At 34.3% G+C, this 13,186-nt stretch overlaps 3 protein-coding genes across 4 annotated transcripts; 1 reads left to right on the top strand and 2 right to left on the bottom strand.

Moving 5' to 3' along the window:
• On the top strand, positions 1-4,350 carry LOC111497972 (D-glycerate 3-kinase, chloroplastic-like). Of its 2 annotated transcripts, none has more exons than XM_023149000.1 (12): positions 1-396; positions 1,527-1,909; positions 2,269-2,348; positions 2,840-2,891; positions 2,973-3,014; positions 3,087-3,165; positions 3,240-3,277; positions 3,358-3,426; positions 3,501-3,575; positions 3,644-3,760; positions 3,846-3,896; positions 3,978-4,350. In XM_023149000.1, exons 1-12 carry the CDS (start codon positions 195-197, stop codon positions 4,119-4,121), a joined length of 1,332 nt encoding a protein of 443 aa, XP_023004768.1. In that variant the 5' UTR covers positions 1-194; the 3' UTR covers positions 4,122-4,350. The 2 variants fall into 2 exon arrangements, with proteins under 2 accessions (XP_023004768.1, XP_023004769.1); XM_023149001.1 differs by having other exon boundaries at positions 3,246-3,277.
• Positions 4,351-4,947: 597 nt separating this feature from the next.
• On the bottom strand, positions 4,948-6,937 carry LOC111498041 (auxin-induced protein AUX22-like). The gene is made up of 4 exons (XM_023149095.1): positions 6,916-6,937; positions 6,262-6,840; positions 6,031-6,124; positions 4,948-5,158 (listed from the first exon to the last, which is right to left on the bottom strand). The coding sequence occupies exons 1-4, from the start codon at positions 6,935-6,937 to the stop codon at positions 5,074-5,076; spliced, it is 780 nt and encodes a 259-aa protein (XP_023004863.1). The 3' UTR covers positions 4,948-5,073.
• A 3,402-nt stretch (positions 6,938-10,339) lies between these two features.
• On the bottom strand, positions 10,340-12,003 carry LOC111497736 (palmitoyl-acyl carrier protein thioesterase, chloroplastic-like). Its single transcript, XM_023148650.1, has 7 exons — positions 11,844-12,003; positions 11,590-11,768; positions 11,364-11,512; positions 11,170-11,283; positions 10,933-11,104; positions 10,770-10,838; positions 10,340-10,590 (listed from the first exon to the last, which is right to left on the bottom strand). Exons 1-7 carry the CDS (start codon positions 11,974-11,976, stop codon positions 10,357-10,359), a joined length of 1,050 nt encoding a protein of 349 aa, XP_023004418.1. The 5' UTR covers positions 11,977-12,003; the 3' UTR covers positions 10,340-10,356.
• Positions 12,004-13,186: the final 1,183 nt, after the last annotated feature.

The raw sequence follows: 13,186 nt of genomic DNA on the forward strand, positions 1-13,186 counted from the left end.
GAAAGAGAATTGTCATCTCAAGTTCTCAATTCATATCCGCACAGCTCCAAGTGTGTGTGTCTCTCTCTTCCCTCTTTTCTCTCTCTTCCCCACCCTCCCACTATGGCTCGTAAAAGTCGGCCAGAAACCAAAACCAAGATGCCTTGGAAATGTTAATTGTCAAAGAAGCGCTCACAGTGAGGCTGTAGATAAGTATGGCAACTCAGCCGCTATCTCCGACTTCAACTTTTCCCTCTCTTTTCTGTACCAACACTAATGGCGTCGGTTTTTATAAACTCGCTTCTTTCCTTCACTCCCACCATCTCTCTGTTTCTTCTTCTTCTTCATTTTCCATGGCTAAACCCAACCAATCCATTTCCAGACTCTGTTATTCGCCGACTCATTTCGCGAAATCAGGTATTTTCGTCTTTCCAGATTGTTTTGATGGAATAGTATCTGTTGGCTTCTGCGCTTTTCTCCTCTGTTTGGCTATTGGAATGGTTTTTGATGATTGGTTGTCGAGTGTTGGGAAGGGTATGCAATGTTCGTCGATTTCATCTGCCTTTTTGTCTCCTATATTCAATGGAATTTTGGTAGTGTTTGAGGTTTTGTGCTTTTGATTATGCGATATTCTCTGTTTGGCTTGTTGGAAAATTGTGGGGAATAGATTGTGGCCTTTCTAGATGTCAGAGCTATCATGGAGGGAAATTGATAAGTGTTCTTCAGTTATGGAAATTTGGTTTCATGATGAGAAATTGAAAAGTGTTCTTCATTTGTCTTACTTTTTGCAATATCTTTTGTTGTTTCTTGAAATGGATTCTGTTCATTCTTGGTGTTCGGAAATTTTTGGGTTACGTGAGATCCTACCTCGGTTGGAAAGGGAAACGAAACATTCCTTATAAGTGTGGAAATCTCTCCCTAATAAACGCGTTTTAAAATCGTGAAGCTGACAGCAATACGTAGTGGGCCAAAACGGACAATATTTGATAGCGGTGAGTTTGAGTTGTTAATAGTTCCTTTTATCACTTTTACCTGAAAGGATATCAAAATGGTTGGGTTCATCAGAGCATGACGTAAATGCGCGGATTGTATAGATCCTTATGTTGCCAATTAAACAAGTGGGCTAGTCTAGTGAGTTATCAATTCAACCATTCTCACGGTTTCCTGACCTCTTTTCTATCTTCATCAAAGAAACACGACCATTTCCCTCGATGCATAGAACATTCTATTTGTTCTTGAAACATCACTTTGCTCTTTTTAGGGGACATTTTCATATAAGATTTCTGATAAGTAAAAACATCCTATCTAGTTATCGCTTTGTAGTGAAATCAGAGATAGCTTCAAAAGTCTTGTATTTTTTTGATGAACTTTACCATATTTGTGGTTAAGCTTCTATATGTAGTCTCAGAAAGCTACAGTTCAATTGTTTTATGGTCAATACTGGTCCACTATAACTTGTTTAGTATGCAAATGTCTTCTTAATGTGTAGAAGGAAACTGCTTTAATCATTGATCTCTTCCTTTGTCTCCTTTGGAATTTTATTCTAGGCAATGGATGTTCATGGATTCAAGATAACTCCTCGTGTCACGGTGTTGCTGCCTCGGTCGAGCATTATCAAGGTTCCGTTTGTCATGCATTACCCACAAAGCCAGCACAAGTTTCCATTTTGGAGGATCTTTTTGAATTCATTTGCTCAGGTCCATTGATAGAAAAGTTGGGTCTGACCCCCACAAATGTGGCTGACGCCATAGATAAATGGCTAGCTTATGGCTCTTATCTATGTCGATTGTTCAAGGTTAATGAAATGGAGCTCACAATTCCTCAGAAAGCAAGATTTTATCATTACTATATACCTGTGTTTTTTTGGTGTGAAGATCAAATATCTCAACACCATTCCTCGTTTAAAGGAGAAGAAATTCCTCCCTTAGTGGTAAGCTTTTGGACTTCTCGTAGCTTCTTTCTTTTCGTTTCAAACGTGCGCATACCATCAAGGAATCGAGATGTTTTGCACAAGGCTTAACCGGTGTGCTAGCGGGGACGTTGGGTTCCAAGGGGGTGGATTGTGAGATCCCACATTGGTTGGAGAGGGGAACGGAGCATTACTTATAAGGGTGTAGAAACCTCTCCCTAACAGACGCGTTTTAAAAACTGTGAGGTTGATGGCGATACGTAACAGGCCAAAGCGAACATATTTGCTAGCGGTGGACTTGGGCGATTACACTGTTACTATTAGAGCTAAAAAATTGTTGTTCCCCTGGCTACTTATCTTCAAATCATTTTGTTGTGCAGATAGGATTTAGTGCTCCACAAGGTTGTGGAAAGACGACACTTGTGTATGCTCTCAATTATCTCTTCGAAGTAACAGGCAGGTAGGCTGTGATGCTAGTAAATATACCATAATGCGAGCTGACTATCTGCTGAAGCAGTGATAAGAGTATAGAGAAAGGAAAATGTGAGATCTTACGTCGGTTGGAGAGGGTAATGAAACATTCCTTATAAGGGTGTGAAAACCTCTCCCTAGCAGACGCATTTTAAAACCGTCAGGCTGATGGCGATACGTAACTGGCCAAAACGGACAATATTTACTTGTAGTGGACTTGAGCTGTTACAAATGGTATCAAAGCCAGTCACTGGGTGGTGTGCCGGTCCCCAAAGGGGTGGATTGTAAGATTCCACATCGGTTGGAGAGGGGAACGAAACATTCCTTATAAGGGTGTGGAAACCTCTCCCTAGTAGACGCGTTTTAAAACCGTGAGGCTGACGGTGATACGTAACGCCCCAAAACGGACAATATCTACCAGCGGTGGACTTGAACTGTTACATAAAAACAATATAATTTCTGACTGAAGTTCTATCTCAGGAAGTCTGCTATGGTATCCATCGACGACTTCTATTTGACAGCCGAGGGGCAGGTTGGTTAGCTATGGATGGCATTTTTTTAGCGTTTTCTTTCTATTTGCAGTACTATAAGTCATTTAAGTGTTACATGGTAGGCACAACTGAGGGAAAGCAACCCTGGGAATGCCCTTCTGGAGGTAACTATTTATGGTCTGTCCTTCTCTTAGTCCTCCATATCTTCTGTTAATCATGTTCTTTCCATTTTTCAGTATCGAGGAAATGCTGGAAGTCACGATCTCGAACTGTCGGTCGAAACACTCACAGCTCTATCCAAGTTGACCAAGGAAGGTCAGTTTGTTTCTTCACTTCTTTTGCTGTTGTCCCTGGTTTCGAGTTTTTTACTCATCGAATTCTCTTTTAATATGAAGGTTTAAAGATGAAGGTCCCCAGATATGATAAAGTAAGTTAAAAAAACCATGCTCATATTTAATTCCAGTCATTTGTGATTCTCAAACTCCCCATTTCCTATGTTTTATTCAGTCTGCATATAGTGGAAGGGGTGACAGAGCTGATCCTTCTACTTGGCCAGAGGTTGAAGGACCACTGACAGTAAGAAATTTTAACTCAACATAAAACTTATGGCACCTAGATACTACATAAACCTTTCGTTTCGTTACCTTTAGGTCGTCCTGTTTGAAGGTTGGATGCTCGGCTTCAAACCGCTCCCGACGGAAGCTGTCACAACAGTTGATCCACAGGTTATAGCTTTTTCAACTCTTCCAACATTGTATCAAGGTAAACCAAATCTGAAATTTGAATTTTATAGCTGGAGATAGTGAACAACAATATGAAAGCGTACTACGATGCTTGGGATAAGTACATAGGGGCGTGGATCGTGATCAAGATAAACGACCCGAGTTGCGTTTACTATTGGCGTCTGCAAGTAAGGCTTTATACACATTAGCATACAAGAATCACCACCTGGGTTTCAGAAGCCTTAAGAACTGCATGTTGTTATGAATTTACAGGCAGAGATTGCAATGAGAGAGGCAGGAAAACCCGGGATGAGCGACGAAGAGGTAAGCCGAAAACAAAACGGAGTTAAAGAGTTTGAAAGTTGGGGATAGTAAGATGATGAGTTGTGGTGGTGGAATTTGCAGGTTAGAGACTTTGTGTCACGTTATCTGCCGGCTTATAAAGCATATCTTCCCACATTGTACAAAGAAGGACCAAGTGGGTCAGATCCAAAGCGTTTGCTTGTGGTTGAAATTGATGAACAACGGAACCCAATTCTTGGATATTAGCTTAAAGCTGCTGCCACTGCTTTTCTCTCAGCCTTCCCCACATGTTCTGTTCTGTTCTGTTCTGTTCTGTTCTGTTCTTTAACCACCACCTTTTTACACCCTTTGTGCGCCCTGGGACCTCTCTTACTTATTCATTCATTTCTGTGTCTATCTGTTTTTGCTGTATGTAATGTAATATAATATATAATATAATCAAATGTGGATTTCACTATAGTTTTTTCAAGTCCTACATGAGGGGGCTATGTTGCAGCTTTTACTTTTTTTTTTTTGGGGCCACTTCAAAAATTCCTGCTGGAAAAGTTTACTACGATGAATGCTGAAACAAGAGGAGATGAGGACAAACAAGATTTTTCCATCCTTATTCTCACCTCGTACACGGGGATGGAGAAGACTTTTCGATCTTCATTGACATCTCTAATCATAACTCTACTATGAGAATATAAGAAATTATTAAGTTGGCTAGTATAGCGTGATTGACAATTGTGTACGGTTAATTGTTGCATAGATAAACTAATTACGTTTGATAATTTTATATTAATATCATGTTTATCTAATAATCTTGTTTACGGTTCGTGGTTTATCTCGTTGAAACCATGAAACAGAAAACATACTAGAGGAAGAGAAAAGGTTTTGTCACAGTTTTCGTAAGAACACCAAAATAATAATATGCACAATACAACGATGGTTTTGATTAAATTTTTTTCTACCGTATTTAAAAAAAAAACATTGAAATAATAAAATAGAAACAAACAAAATAAACCATTTCCTTAATATAACCCAACAAACTATACTATATAAGTGAAGAATTAAAACAACAAGCAAACTCCATATAAAGCTATCTAGCCATTGTGACGATTACCTGAACAATTAATATTAATTATGCAAATTACTGTTGCGTCTATTTTGAAGCTAAATAAAGTCATAAAAATTCAGGAAGATATATTTCTTAAGTTCATAGATCCTTAAATTGCAGGCCGAACCCTTTGGCCTCCGATCTCTTCATGATCCTCAGTCTCTTGCACGATTTGGCAAACATCCTGAAAAAATATTATCATAATTAAATCTAAAATTGGATTACTTTGATTTTAAATTATAGGCATGGGATATGTCGGGAGGGGGGCAAGGGGAATTGAATTCAGGGACAACTTTGTAATCTGGCTGACACCATTATTAAGGTCTGCTTCCTGTCGGCATCATGTTGTGTTAGTTAATGAATGGGCAGGGTATATGAAAAGACCAGTTTGCCCTCTTTGTCATTAAAACGTCTAATTAAAACTTGAATTCTTAATCGCAATTTGTGTCAATCAAATTAAATCGACTTTGACTTTGACTGAGCTTCAATTTTAAGCCCCCTTCATAACGGTAATGCCGAATAAATAAATAAGTAAATATATCACATCAAATCCACCTTTGACTTTGAACTGGGTTGAATTTTTCAAAAACTAAAAAAATCGAATAAATTTATGAGTTACATTTTCTATGGTCGGTTCAACTTGACCAACCTGAAAATAAGGTTACAATCTAACCTAACCCAACCATACTGTACTTTTAAAATTGTTATGAAGAGTAAGAATATTTAATGTTTGTAACCGATATTAATACTGCATTATAATATGTGAATTTTTTATTTACGAGATTTTAGTTATTAATATAACGAATATTGTAAATAAATATTTTTTATTTTCTTTTTTTAAATATTTTTTATAAAGTCTATTCATGTTTTTTGGGCACCAACCCGATCAACTCAAAAAATTTTGTTGGTCTAAACCGAATCAGCCTTTAACAAATGAAATAATATGAATTTAAATTGTTAGGAAAATTTTGAGTTAGGTAAAAAGAAAAAATGAGCAACATAAATCTAATGGTAGATCTAAAGATTTGAAGTCCAATATATATTTGTTGTACTTACTCCCAAGGGACGTCTCCCACAAGCATCCAATCTCCATCTTTGTCTTCATAAATAGGAACGTAATCGGAACCTTTTCCATGCTTTGATGTCTTTCCTGTCATTTTACAAACATACCACTACTTTATCGTGATATTTATGTGTGTATGCATATATATTATTGTAGAAACCCTAAAAACAAGAGAGAAAATTAAAAAAAAAAAAAAAAGATACGAGAAAGAGCACTAAATTTACCCGTTCCAAAGCAAGCAAAGAGCTTTTCAAGAGCGAGAGCAAGATCCGAATATCCATTATGAGAACCCAAGTCAAGTTTACGAAGAAATGGAGCTCCATCCATACTAATCTTCACGTATATTTTTGAGTTCTTATTCTCATGCAACGACTCTTTCTCTTCAAAACTATTCTTTCTTCGATACGAACACACTGGTGGCCACCCTACAACTTGTCCCTTACTCATGTTATTCTTCCTCTCGACATTGTCCCTGGTCGGTTCATCTTCGCCTACAATGGCAACGTAGGCTCGTTTCTTCTCGTTTTTTTCGCCATTGCCAGGGAGACCGAGACGAAGCTCGGTGATCTCGAGTCCAAGGGGTTCTTTTTCCATGGATGAAAGATGGGTTGTTAGGGATGGGGAAAAAGAAAGTGGGATATATAGAAGAAGGAAAGTGATGGGGGAAATGGAGGAGGGAGTGGGGAACCATGACAGGTCAACTAAGGGCTTTGTGGTCTCTGAGATGAGTAGCAAATGTGGGGTCTTGGTGTCCCCTAACACACTTTTAAGGACCGGCAACAAAATAAAAGTTGGATGAACAACTTATTAGGGTTTTATTACTTTTTCTTTTCATTCAAATTTATTCTACTGTATATTTTTTTTATTAGCTTAGCTACCGTTCCGGGAGAATCGAGTCATTTAGTCAGCTCATGTAAGACGTCGACAATTGACAACTTCTTTTGTGGACTGGGCTCATTAAATATGATGGGTTTGCCCACCCGTCTCCACAACCTAAGCTTCTAGGCTATGACCCAACAAATCTCGACACTAATGTTCAAATTACGATAGAAAACTTGAACTCGAGAAGAATGTAATTACTATCTTTCGTATCATCCCTACCAAGATTTATACACCTGTTACTGCATAAAATAGACATATCACTTCCTGACTGATAATAACCTTGGTGAATTTGTTAGTACGTGTAACATATATATATGATAGCTCATCATTAAGCACACATAATGACATTCTTCAATATGAATTATTATTATTATTATTTATTAAAGGTGACAACTAATTTAATATGTACCAAAGACATTATAATATATGTAGCTTAATGGGTACAATCATGTCACATGTTAAATGAAATGACTTTTTTTTTTTTTTTTTTTTTTTTAAAATNTTTTTTTTTTTTTTTTTTTTTTTTTTTTTTTTTTTTTTTTGTAAAATGTGTTCAGCTCAGATTGAGACATAGGAATATCCGACCTTAAAAAAAACATAATATCGAGTTTTGTATTTTAATTATCATGAATTTTAATTTTTATCAAGAAATAGTTTCTATTAATATTTTACTATTTATTAATCATCAAATTAAAAAAGAAAACTAAAATTGTATTTGTTACTATGTAATTTATATTAATCCTTAATTCTTACCTTAAAATTAATTATTGTAGCTAAAATCAATGATATTTCAAAATATTTTAAAATTTTTTTTTATATAATTTTAAAAATCCTCCATAATTGATAATTAGCATATAAAATAGGGTTTTGTCATGAGAAAAAGAAGGCACTCATTTCATTTAGAAAAGGGCACATAATTTCAAACAAAATCATCTAATCTTGTTTTTTTTTTTTCCTTAACTTTTAATAATTAAATTGTAAACGGAATTTTATAAATTTGGAGAAAAAAATTGAAAGGGTCATTGTTCAATCCGATCGTTATAAACGAAAAGGACAAATTTTCAAACTTATATAGTAAAGATGTCTGTCTATTTACTCGTGAGGACCTACTCAAAACGAAGACAATAAATTCTTAAAGAAAAAAACGAGAAAAAATGAGATCGAGAACCAAGATTATGTTGTCCCGACCATTTTTGTATGAAAAAAATTACACAAAATAAAAGAGAAAAAAAAAACAAAAAAAAGTGAAATATTTGATTACATTTTGGATTAAGAATCGGTTGAAGAGATTTGGGTGTGCGAAAATAATAATGAATCCCAATGTTTTAATTTCTGACACTAATTATGTCTCCAATCAAATTAACAAAAAAAAAAAAAAAAAAAAAACATTCATAGGTTTTCAAAAATCCTTAAAAATAACATATATTAAATAATTGATAGAAAAAGGTTAAAATTACAAATAATAATAATAATAATATATGATAAATAAATAAATCTAGCGAAGGTTTATTACCATCGAACATATAATATGTTAATTAATTAATTATATATAAATTAAATCATAATTCATATATTATTGCTTCCTTTTATCCTAATTTTTTTAATTTTTTAATTTTATTATAAAGTTTAAAACTTTATTATATATTGAAATGTAATTTACAAAAAGTCAATAAAGCATGTTATTTGTAGGGATGAACACCAACATATAGTCAAAATTAACACATATTTGATAGAACCAAAAGGCTCCTCAAGAACAAATATTAATTAGGTAAAAGACGTTAAAGGTACATAAACTCGTGAATAGTGATTTCGAGTACACAATAACCTGAATCGTTGAAATATTAAGAGTCGGGTTATTGTGTACTAAATCGAAACAATCTTGAAACAAAATTTATACGTGTCTTACGATTAGATTGAAATTGTAAAGAGAGATGTTTAGTAGCGACCGAGCATATGTTTGGTTAGGGTTAGACAAGAGAAGAAGAGTGAAAAAAGAAGAAGGGGAAAGGCACACGTGATAGAGTTTGTCTCCAACATATCATAAGCTCACCAATGTCTAAATTGGTTCTTCACGCCAACCCATTTAGACAATTAGACCAAATCATTTAGATTTTGCCTCTCAACCAAATCAACAATGGACCTACCACCCATTTTCATATCTCCACATTGTTCGGGAGGAGATCGAAACACCCTTTATAAGAGTGTGGAAATCTTTCCGTAGCATACGTGTTTTAAAGTTTTAAAGGGAAGCTTGAAAATGAAAGCCCAAAAAGAATAATATCTGCTAGCTGTGAGCTTGGACCGTTACACGACATGTCCCTTACTTTTGTTTTATCTTCGAGTTTAAATCTTTATTCGATCATTGAAATTTATGTCTTATACAATGAGTTTGTTTAAGATCAAATCACGTAGTGTTTAAGTTTTATTTATAAATTTGTTAATTGAGAGAAATAATATTTGATATGATAGTCATATACAACTCGATCTTAATCTTAAGAGAGTTATGAACTCTTGGTTCTCTGAAGGAACGTATAGATAAACGAAATAAAAATGATTTTTTGTAGCGGTTTAATAAGTTCACAGTGGAGCGACCCAAAGTTAAAAAAATTAAAATATCTTCGTTTCGAGAATTAAACACGTGAATAATAATAATAATAATAAATCCGAGTTGAAATTAAACATTTAATTTGAAAAATGAGATGATGGTTGAATTCATAGAATTGGGTAAAAGGCCAAAAAAAACACAACACATGCAAGTGTCACATATGCGTCTTTACATACTATATGCTGTTACCTCTAATACAAACACGTGTCACCTCCTCCCCCTCTTTGCATTTAATTTTCATTTTTTTATTAAAAAAATTAATTTTAAAAAATAAGTTTAACCGTCGGAGTAGAAATTTGGATCTCTAATCTTTTGATCGAGATTACAATGCCTCGACGGGTTATTTAGTTGAATGCATGTTCGATCGAGAAGGGCAAATTGGGTAATAAAATTTAGAAAGTAGGGCAAATTGGGTAATAAAATTTAGAAAGTAGGGCAAATATGGAAATAGTGGCATTAAGTTGTAACAAGGAGAGGGTCCACATATTCCTCCCTTGTTTGGTAAGCGAATGGCCCATGTGTTTCCATGCGGGTTGGAAACTATGGGCCAGGCTTTGTTTTTGGGCCGATTTGTAATCTCCTAAAATCCGGGCCATGGCCCAAACCATGGCCCAAATAGTCCAACGGATGGAGACGGCCGTGTAGCCACATGTTTTCATTCGAAATTAAACCGTTTCATAATAAATAAATAAATAAATAAAATAATAATAATGGACAGGCTCTACAATTAAAATAAAAAAATAATTTTTTAAAACTAAATAGTTAGGTTTTTATTGTAAAAATGCAAATAAAAACAATTATAAGTCCTCAAAAAATAAAAATAATACGTTAATTAACCGAATTTTGGTGTCCAAACGGTTTTTGCTCGAACAAGTTCAATCCCATCGGAGAGAATTGAGTGGTGGAGTTTGATGTCTTTATCTTTGATGAGAGGAGTAACATTCACAACGTCGTTTTCTAAGGGCAAAGAAAGCGACTGCAATTGCTGGTCCACACTACATTCTTTTAAGTATTTGATTGTTATACGCGAAAGCTGGTAATTCTCCAACACGGATCGAGGAGTACCCTAAAACCAAAATATTGACATTTTTTTTTTTCGTTCTCGTTAGAAGTTTATTTTCGTAGTGTTTGCATATTTAGTTTTATCTTTTTTCTTCAAATATTTTGATTGAATTTTGAAAAACAAATTAAAGATTTAAATAAAAAAAAAAAAAAGAAATTATTTATAAGGAGAAAAAGGTATACCTCGAGAACAAAGTTGATATAACTGGCATTGTTAATGTGTTGATTCATATCCAGATCGCTCAGTCTCGTCTACCAATATTGGAAGAGTCACGAGTAAAATAAAATAAAATAAAATAAAATAAAATTAAAAAAGAAAAAAGGAGTTATTAAAATTAAAACTTACCACTAAAGATGCATAGGTGCAATCGTGTTGATGTAAATGCAGTTTTTGTGAGACGATGTTATCTTCCTCAAGGATTGGATGGCTGTCTAAGAAGAATGGATTCATTTCCTCCTCTAATTCTTCACAAAACTTGGATAATTTTCTTGTTCTTTTGTTCATCAAAACATAGGAACTGCAATACAAACTAAATATCAAAGAGCTGTTTCAACCGCGTTCGAATCGAGATCAAGAACAAACCAGATTGCACGGATCAAAACTTTTCCACTTTTCTTGTCACGAGCGATCCAGTTTCGACGATAACTATTCTTCCCATGTCTACATATCCATGTGCGAAGTTCAACGACGTCGTTCCTTCAAAATTCATCTTAAATGATTTTGTTACTCGAACATCTTAGCCGACATTGGAATTTAAGAAAATATGCAATAATTACCAAGAAGGAAATTGGTCGACCACCACTTGCAATTTATGCACGACCCATATGAGGTCCCTTTTTGTCATTTCATGTGTCGTGCCAAATCCCGTCTTACCCAATCCCGTTTTGACCAATCCACAGCTTATGAAATGGTTTAGTTTCGACTCCTAATCAAAACCCACGTATCAAAAGTGATTCAAATTTCTTGTATAGATATATATTTTTAAACCAACGAACTTAGAACCTGTAACTGGTTAATGACGAAAAACATTGTCATCTTATTATCAGGTCCCGACTCGTATGATCTCACCAAGAAATGACATTGGTAAACCAAACCGTCGTTCAAAAACTCTTCCACCATTAAATTCTCACGAGTTATCTCGGGTTTTCTCGACACGTAATCATCCATACTCTTGAACCCACCTACCAAAAAAAGGAGAGTGACCCACAAAAGAAGGGTTGGAAAAGGCAAGATCTTTAATATCATCATCAACTTACTTGCAATGGGTTGAGAAATGTGAGAAGATTTGAGGGTAAGAGAGGCACTTTTGGGTCGGCCTTTGAGGTGCAAACTGGGTGTGGTGGCATGTCCAAATGTTGGTTCCCTCATTGAAATTGATACTAATTCCATACCAAAATGGGAGCCATTTGATGAACATATGAGTGCCATGATATCAAACTTACCGTAAGATTTGATGGAGTTGGAGCCTTAGATGAGAGAAGAGAACCATTTATAGGATTTTTTTTTAATATATGTTTTTACTTTAAACTGTTTCATTAATGTTGTTTTTCATTAATTTTAAACTGATGTTGGAAGACAACTCATAATTTTTTTTTCCTTCTTTTAATTTTTTTTTAATATTTTGTTCGAGGGATTTTATGTATTAATGTTACTTATAAAAAAATTAAAACGTTAGCTCAACTATTAATGAAACTTTTAAATGTTTAAAAAACGTTTTTTTTAAGTTTAAAGTTATTTAAACATAAAGTACTAATGGTTTTCATTCAAAATTAATGGATAATTTTAAAATTTTTGAAAAAGTTTTTAATAGGTGTTGTGTTTATCCTAGTCGAAAACAGGTTTGAATCATACACTTTTTATATAAAACAACAATGTCGACCTAAGTTCAAAAGACAATCACAATCTCATTGATGAAACCTTATCCAACACATTTTCGATCTCCTCATGGTTTCCCCTTAGGACGTTCTACTATTATAGAGAAATTGATGATCCACTTAATGCAAATTTCTAAGTACAATCAATAAAATATGTAAGTTGTTTATAACTCTCATTAAATAATGAATCTAACTCTTAAGTAATTTAGAACATCTATTTATTTAATTTCAATAAGATTTATAACTCAATTTCAATATTTCCAACAAATGTGGTTAGTTCATTTCAATCCTAATTCTAATAGAGATTCGCGAACCATAAAGTTTTTATTTATTTGAACCCAACCAAGTTGGTTGGTTGATCAAGTTTTTCGAGTCATCTGATTTTTTAATCACCCCTAATCGTTAATATCATATCATTGATAAGATTGAGCTCCAGGTATTAGCCTCGAGTGAAATTCTAGAAGAAATCATAGCTGCAATATCCTTAGAAAAGGAAGAACAGATTTTGAGTTCCAATAAAGTAATGGTCCTCCACAAACCTCATAAATCCTTCCTTCTCCACTCTAATGGATAATACATCAAATAATGGTGATTTTGGTAACCAAATTCTAGCATTCCCTACACTACAAATTGCATACATAATGTATGATGTCTTATAATAGCATTGAGCTATGGCAGAATTAATTCATTAACATCTTACTAAATAATCACTCCAATAACACTAA

The sequence above is a fragment of the Cucurbita maxima genome, unplaced genomic scaffold (assembly GCF_002738345.1).
Source record: "Cucurbita maxima cultivar Rimu unplaced genomic scaffold, Cmax_1.0 Cma_Scf00024, whole genome shotgun sequence".
Classification (NCBI taxonomy): Eukaryota; Viridiplantae; Streptophyta; class Magnoliopsida; order Cucurbitales; family Cucurbitaceae; genus Cucurbita; species Cucurbita maxima.

What these genes read in the sequence shown, in the direction of transcription:
- LOC111497972 (XM_023149000.1), top strand. Translation starts at nt 195, where the DNA reads ATGGCAACTCAGCCGCTATCTCCGACTTCAACTTTTCCCTCTCTTTTC. An exon ending in AGGTCCCCAGATATGATAAA is followed by an intron (nt 3,278 to 3,357) that starts GTAAGTTAAAAA and finishes TGTTTTATTCAG; the next exon opens with TCTGCATATAGTGGAAGGGG. An exon ending in TTTACTATTGGCGTCTGCAA is followed by an intron (nt 3,761 to 3,845) that starts GTAAGGCTTTAT and finishes ATGAATTTACAG; the next exon opens with GCAGAGATTGCAATGAGAGA.
- LOC111498041 (XM_023149095.1), bottom strand. Translation starts at nt 6,937, where the DNA reads ATGACTCGATTCTCCCGGAACG. An exon ending in CTTTGCTTGCTTTGGAACGG is followed by an intron (nt 6,125 to 6,261) that starts GTAAATTTAGTG and finishes GTAAAATGACAG; the next exon opens with GAAAGACATCAAAGCATGGA. An exon ending in GTGGGAGACGTCCCTTGGGA is followed by an intron (nt 5,159 to 6,030) that starts GTAAGTACAACA and finishes ATATTTTTTCAG; the next exon opens with GATGTTTGCCAAATCGTGCA.
- LOC111497736 (XM_023148650.1), bottom strand. Translation starts at nt 11,976, where the DNA reads ATGGAATTAGTATCAATTTCAATGAGGGAACCAACATTTGGACATGCC. An exon ending in CATTTCTCAACCCATTGCAA is followed by an intron (nt 11,769 to 11,843) that starts GTAAGTTGATGA and finishes TTTTTTTGGTAG; the next exon opens with GTGGGTTCAAGAGTATGGAT. An exon ending in TCGTCATTAACCAGTTACAG is followed by an intron (nt 11,513 to 11,589) that starts GTTCTAAGTTCG and finishes GGTTTTGATTAG; the next exon opens with GAGTCGAAACTAAACCATTT.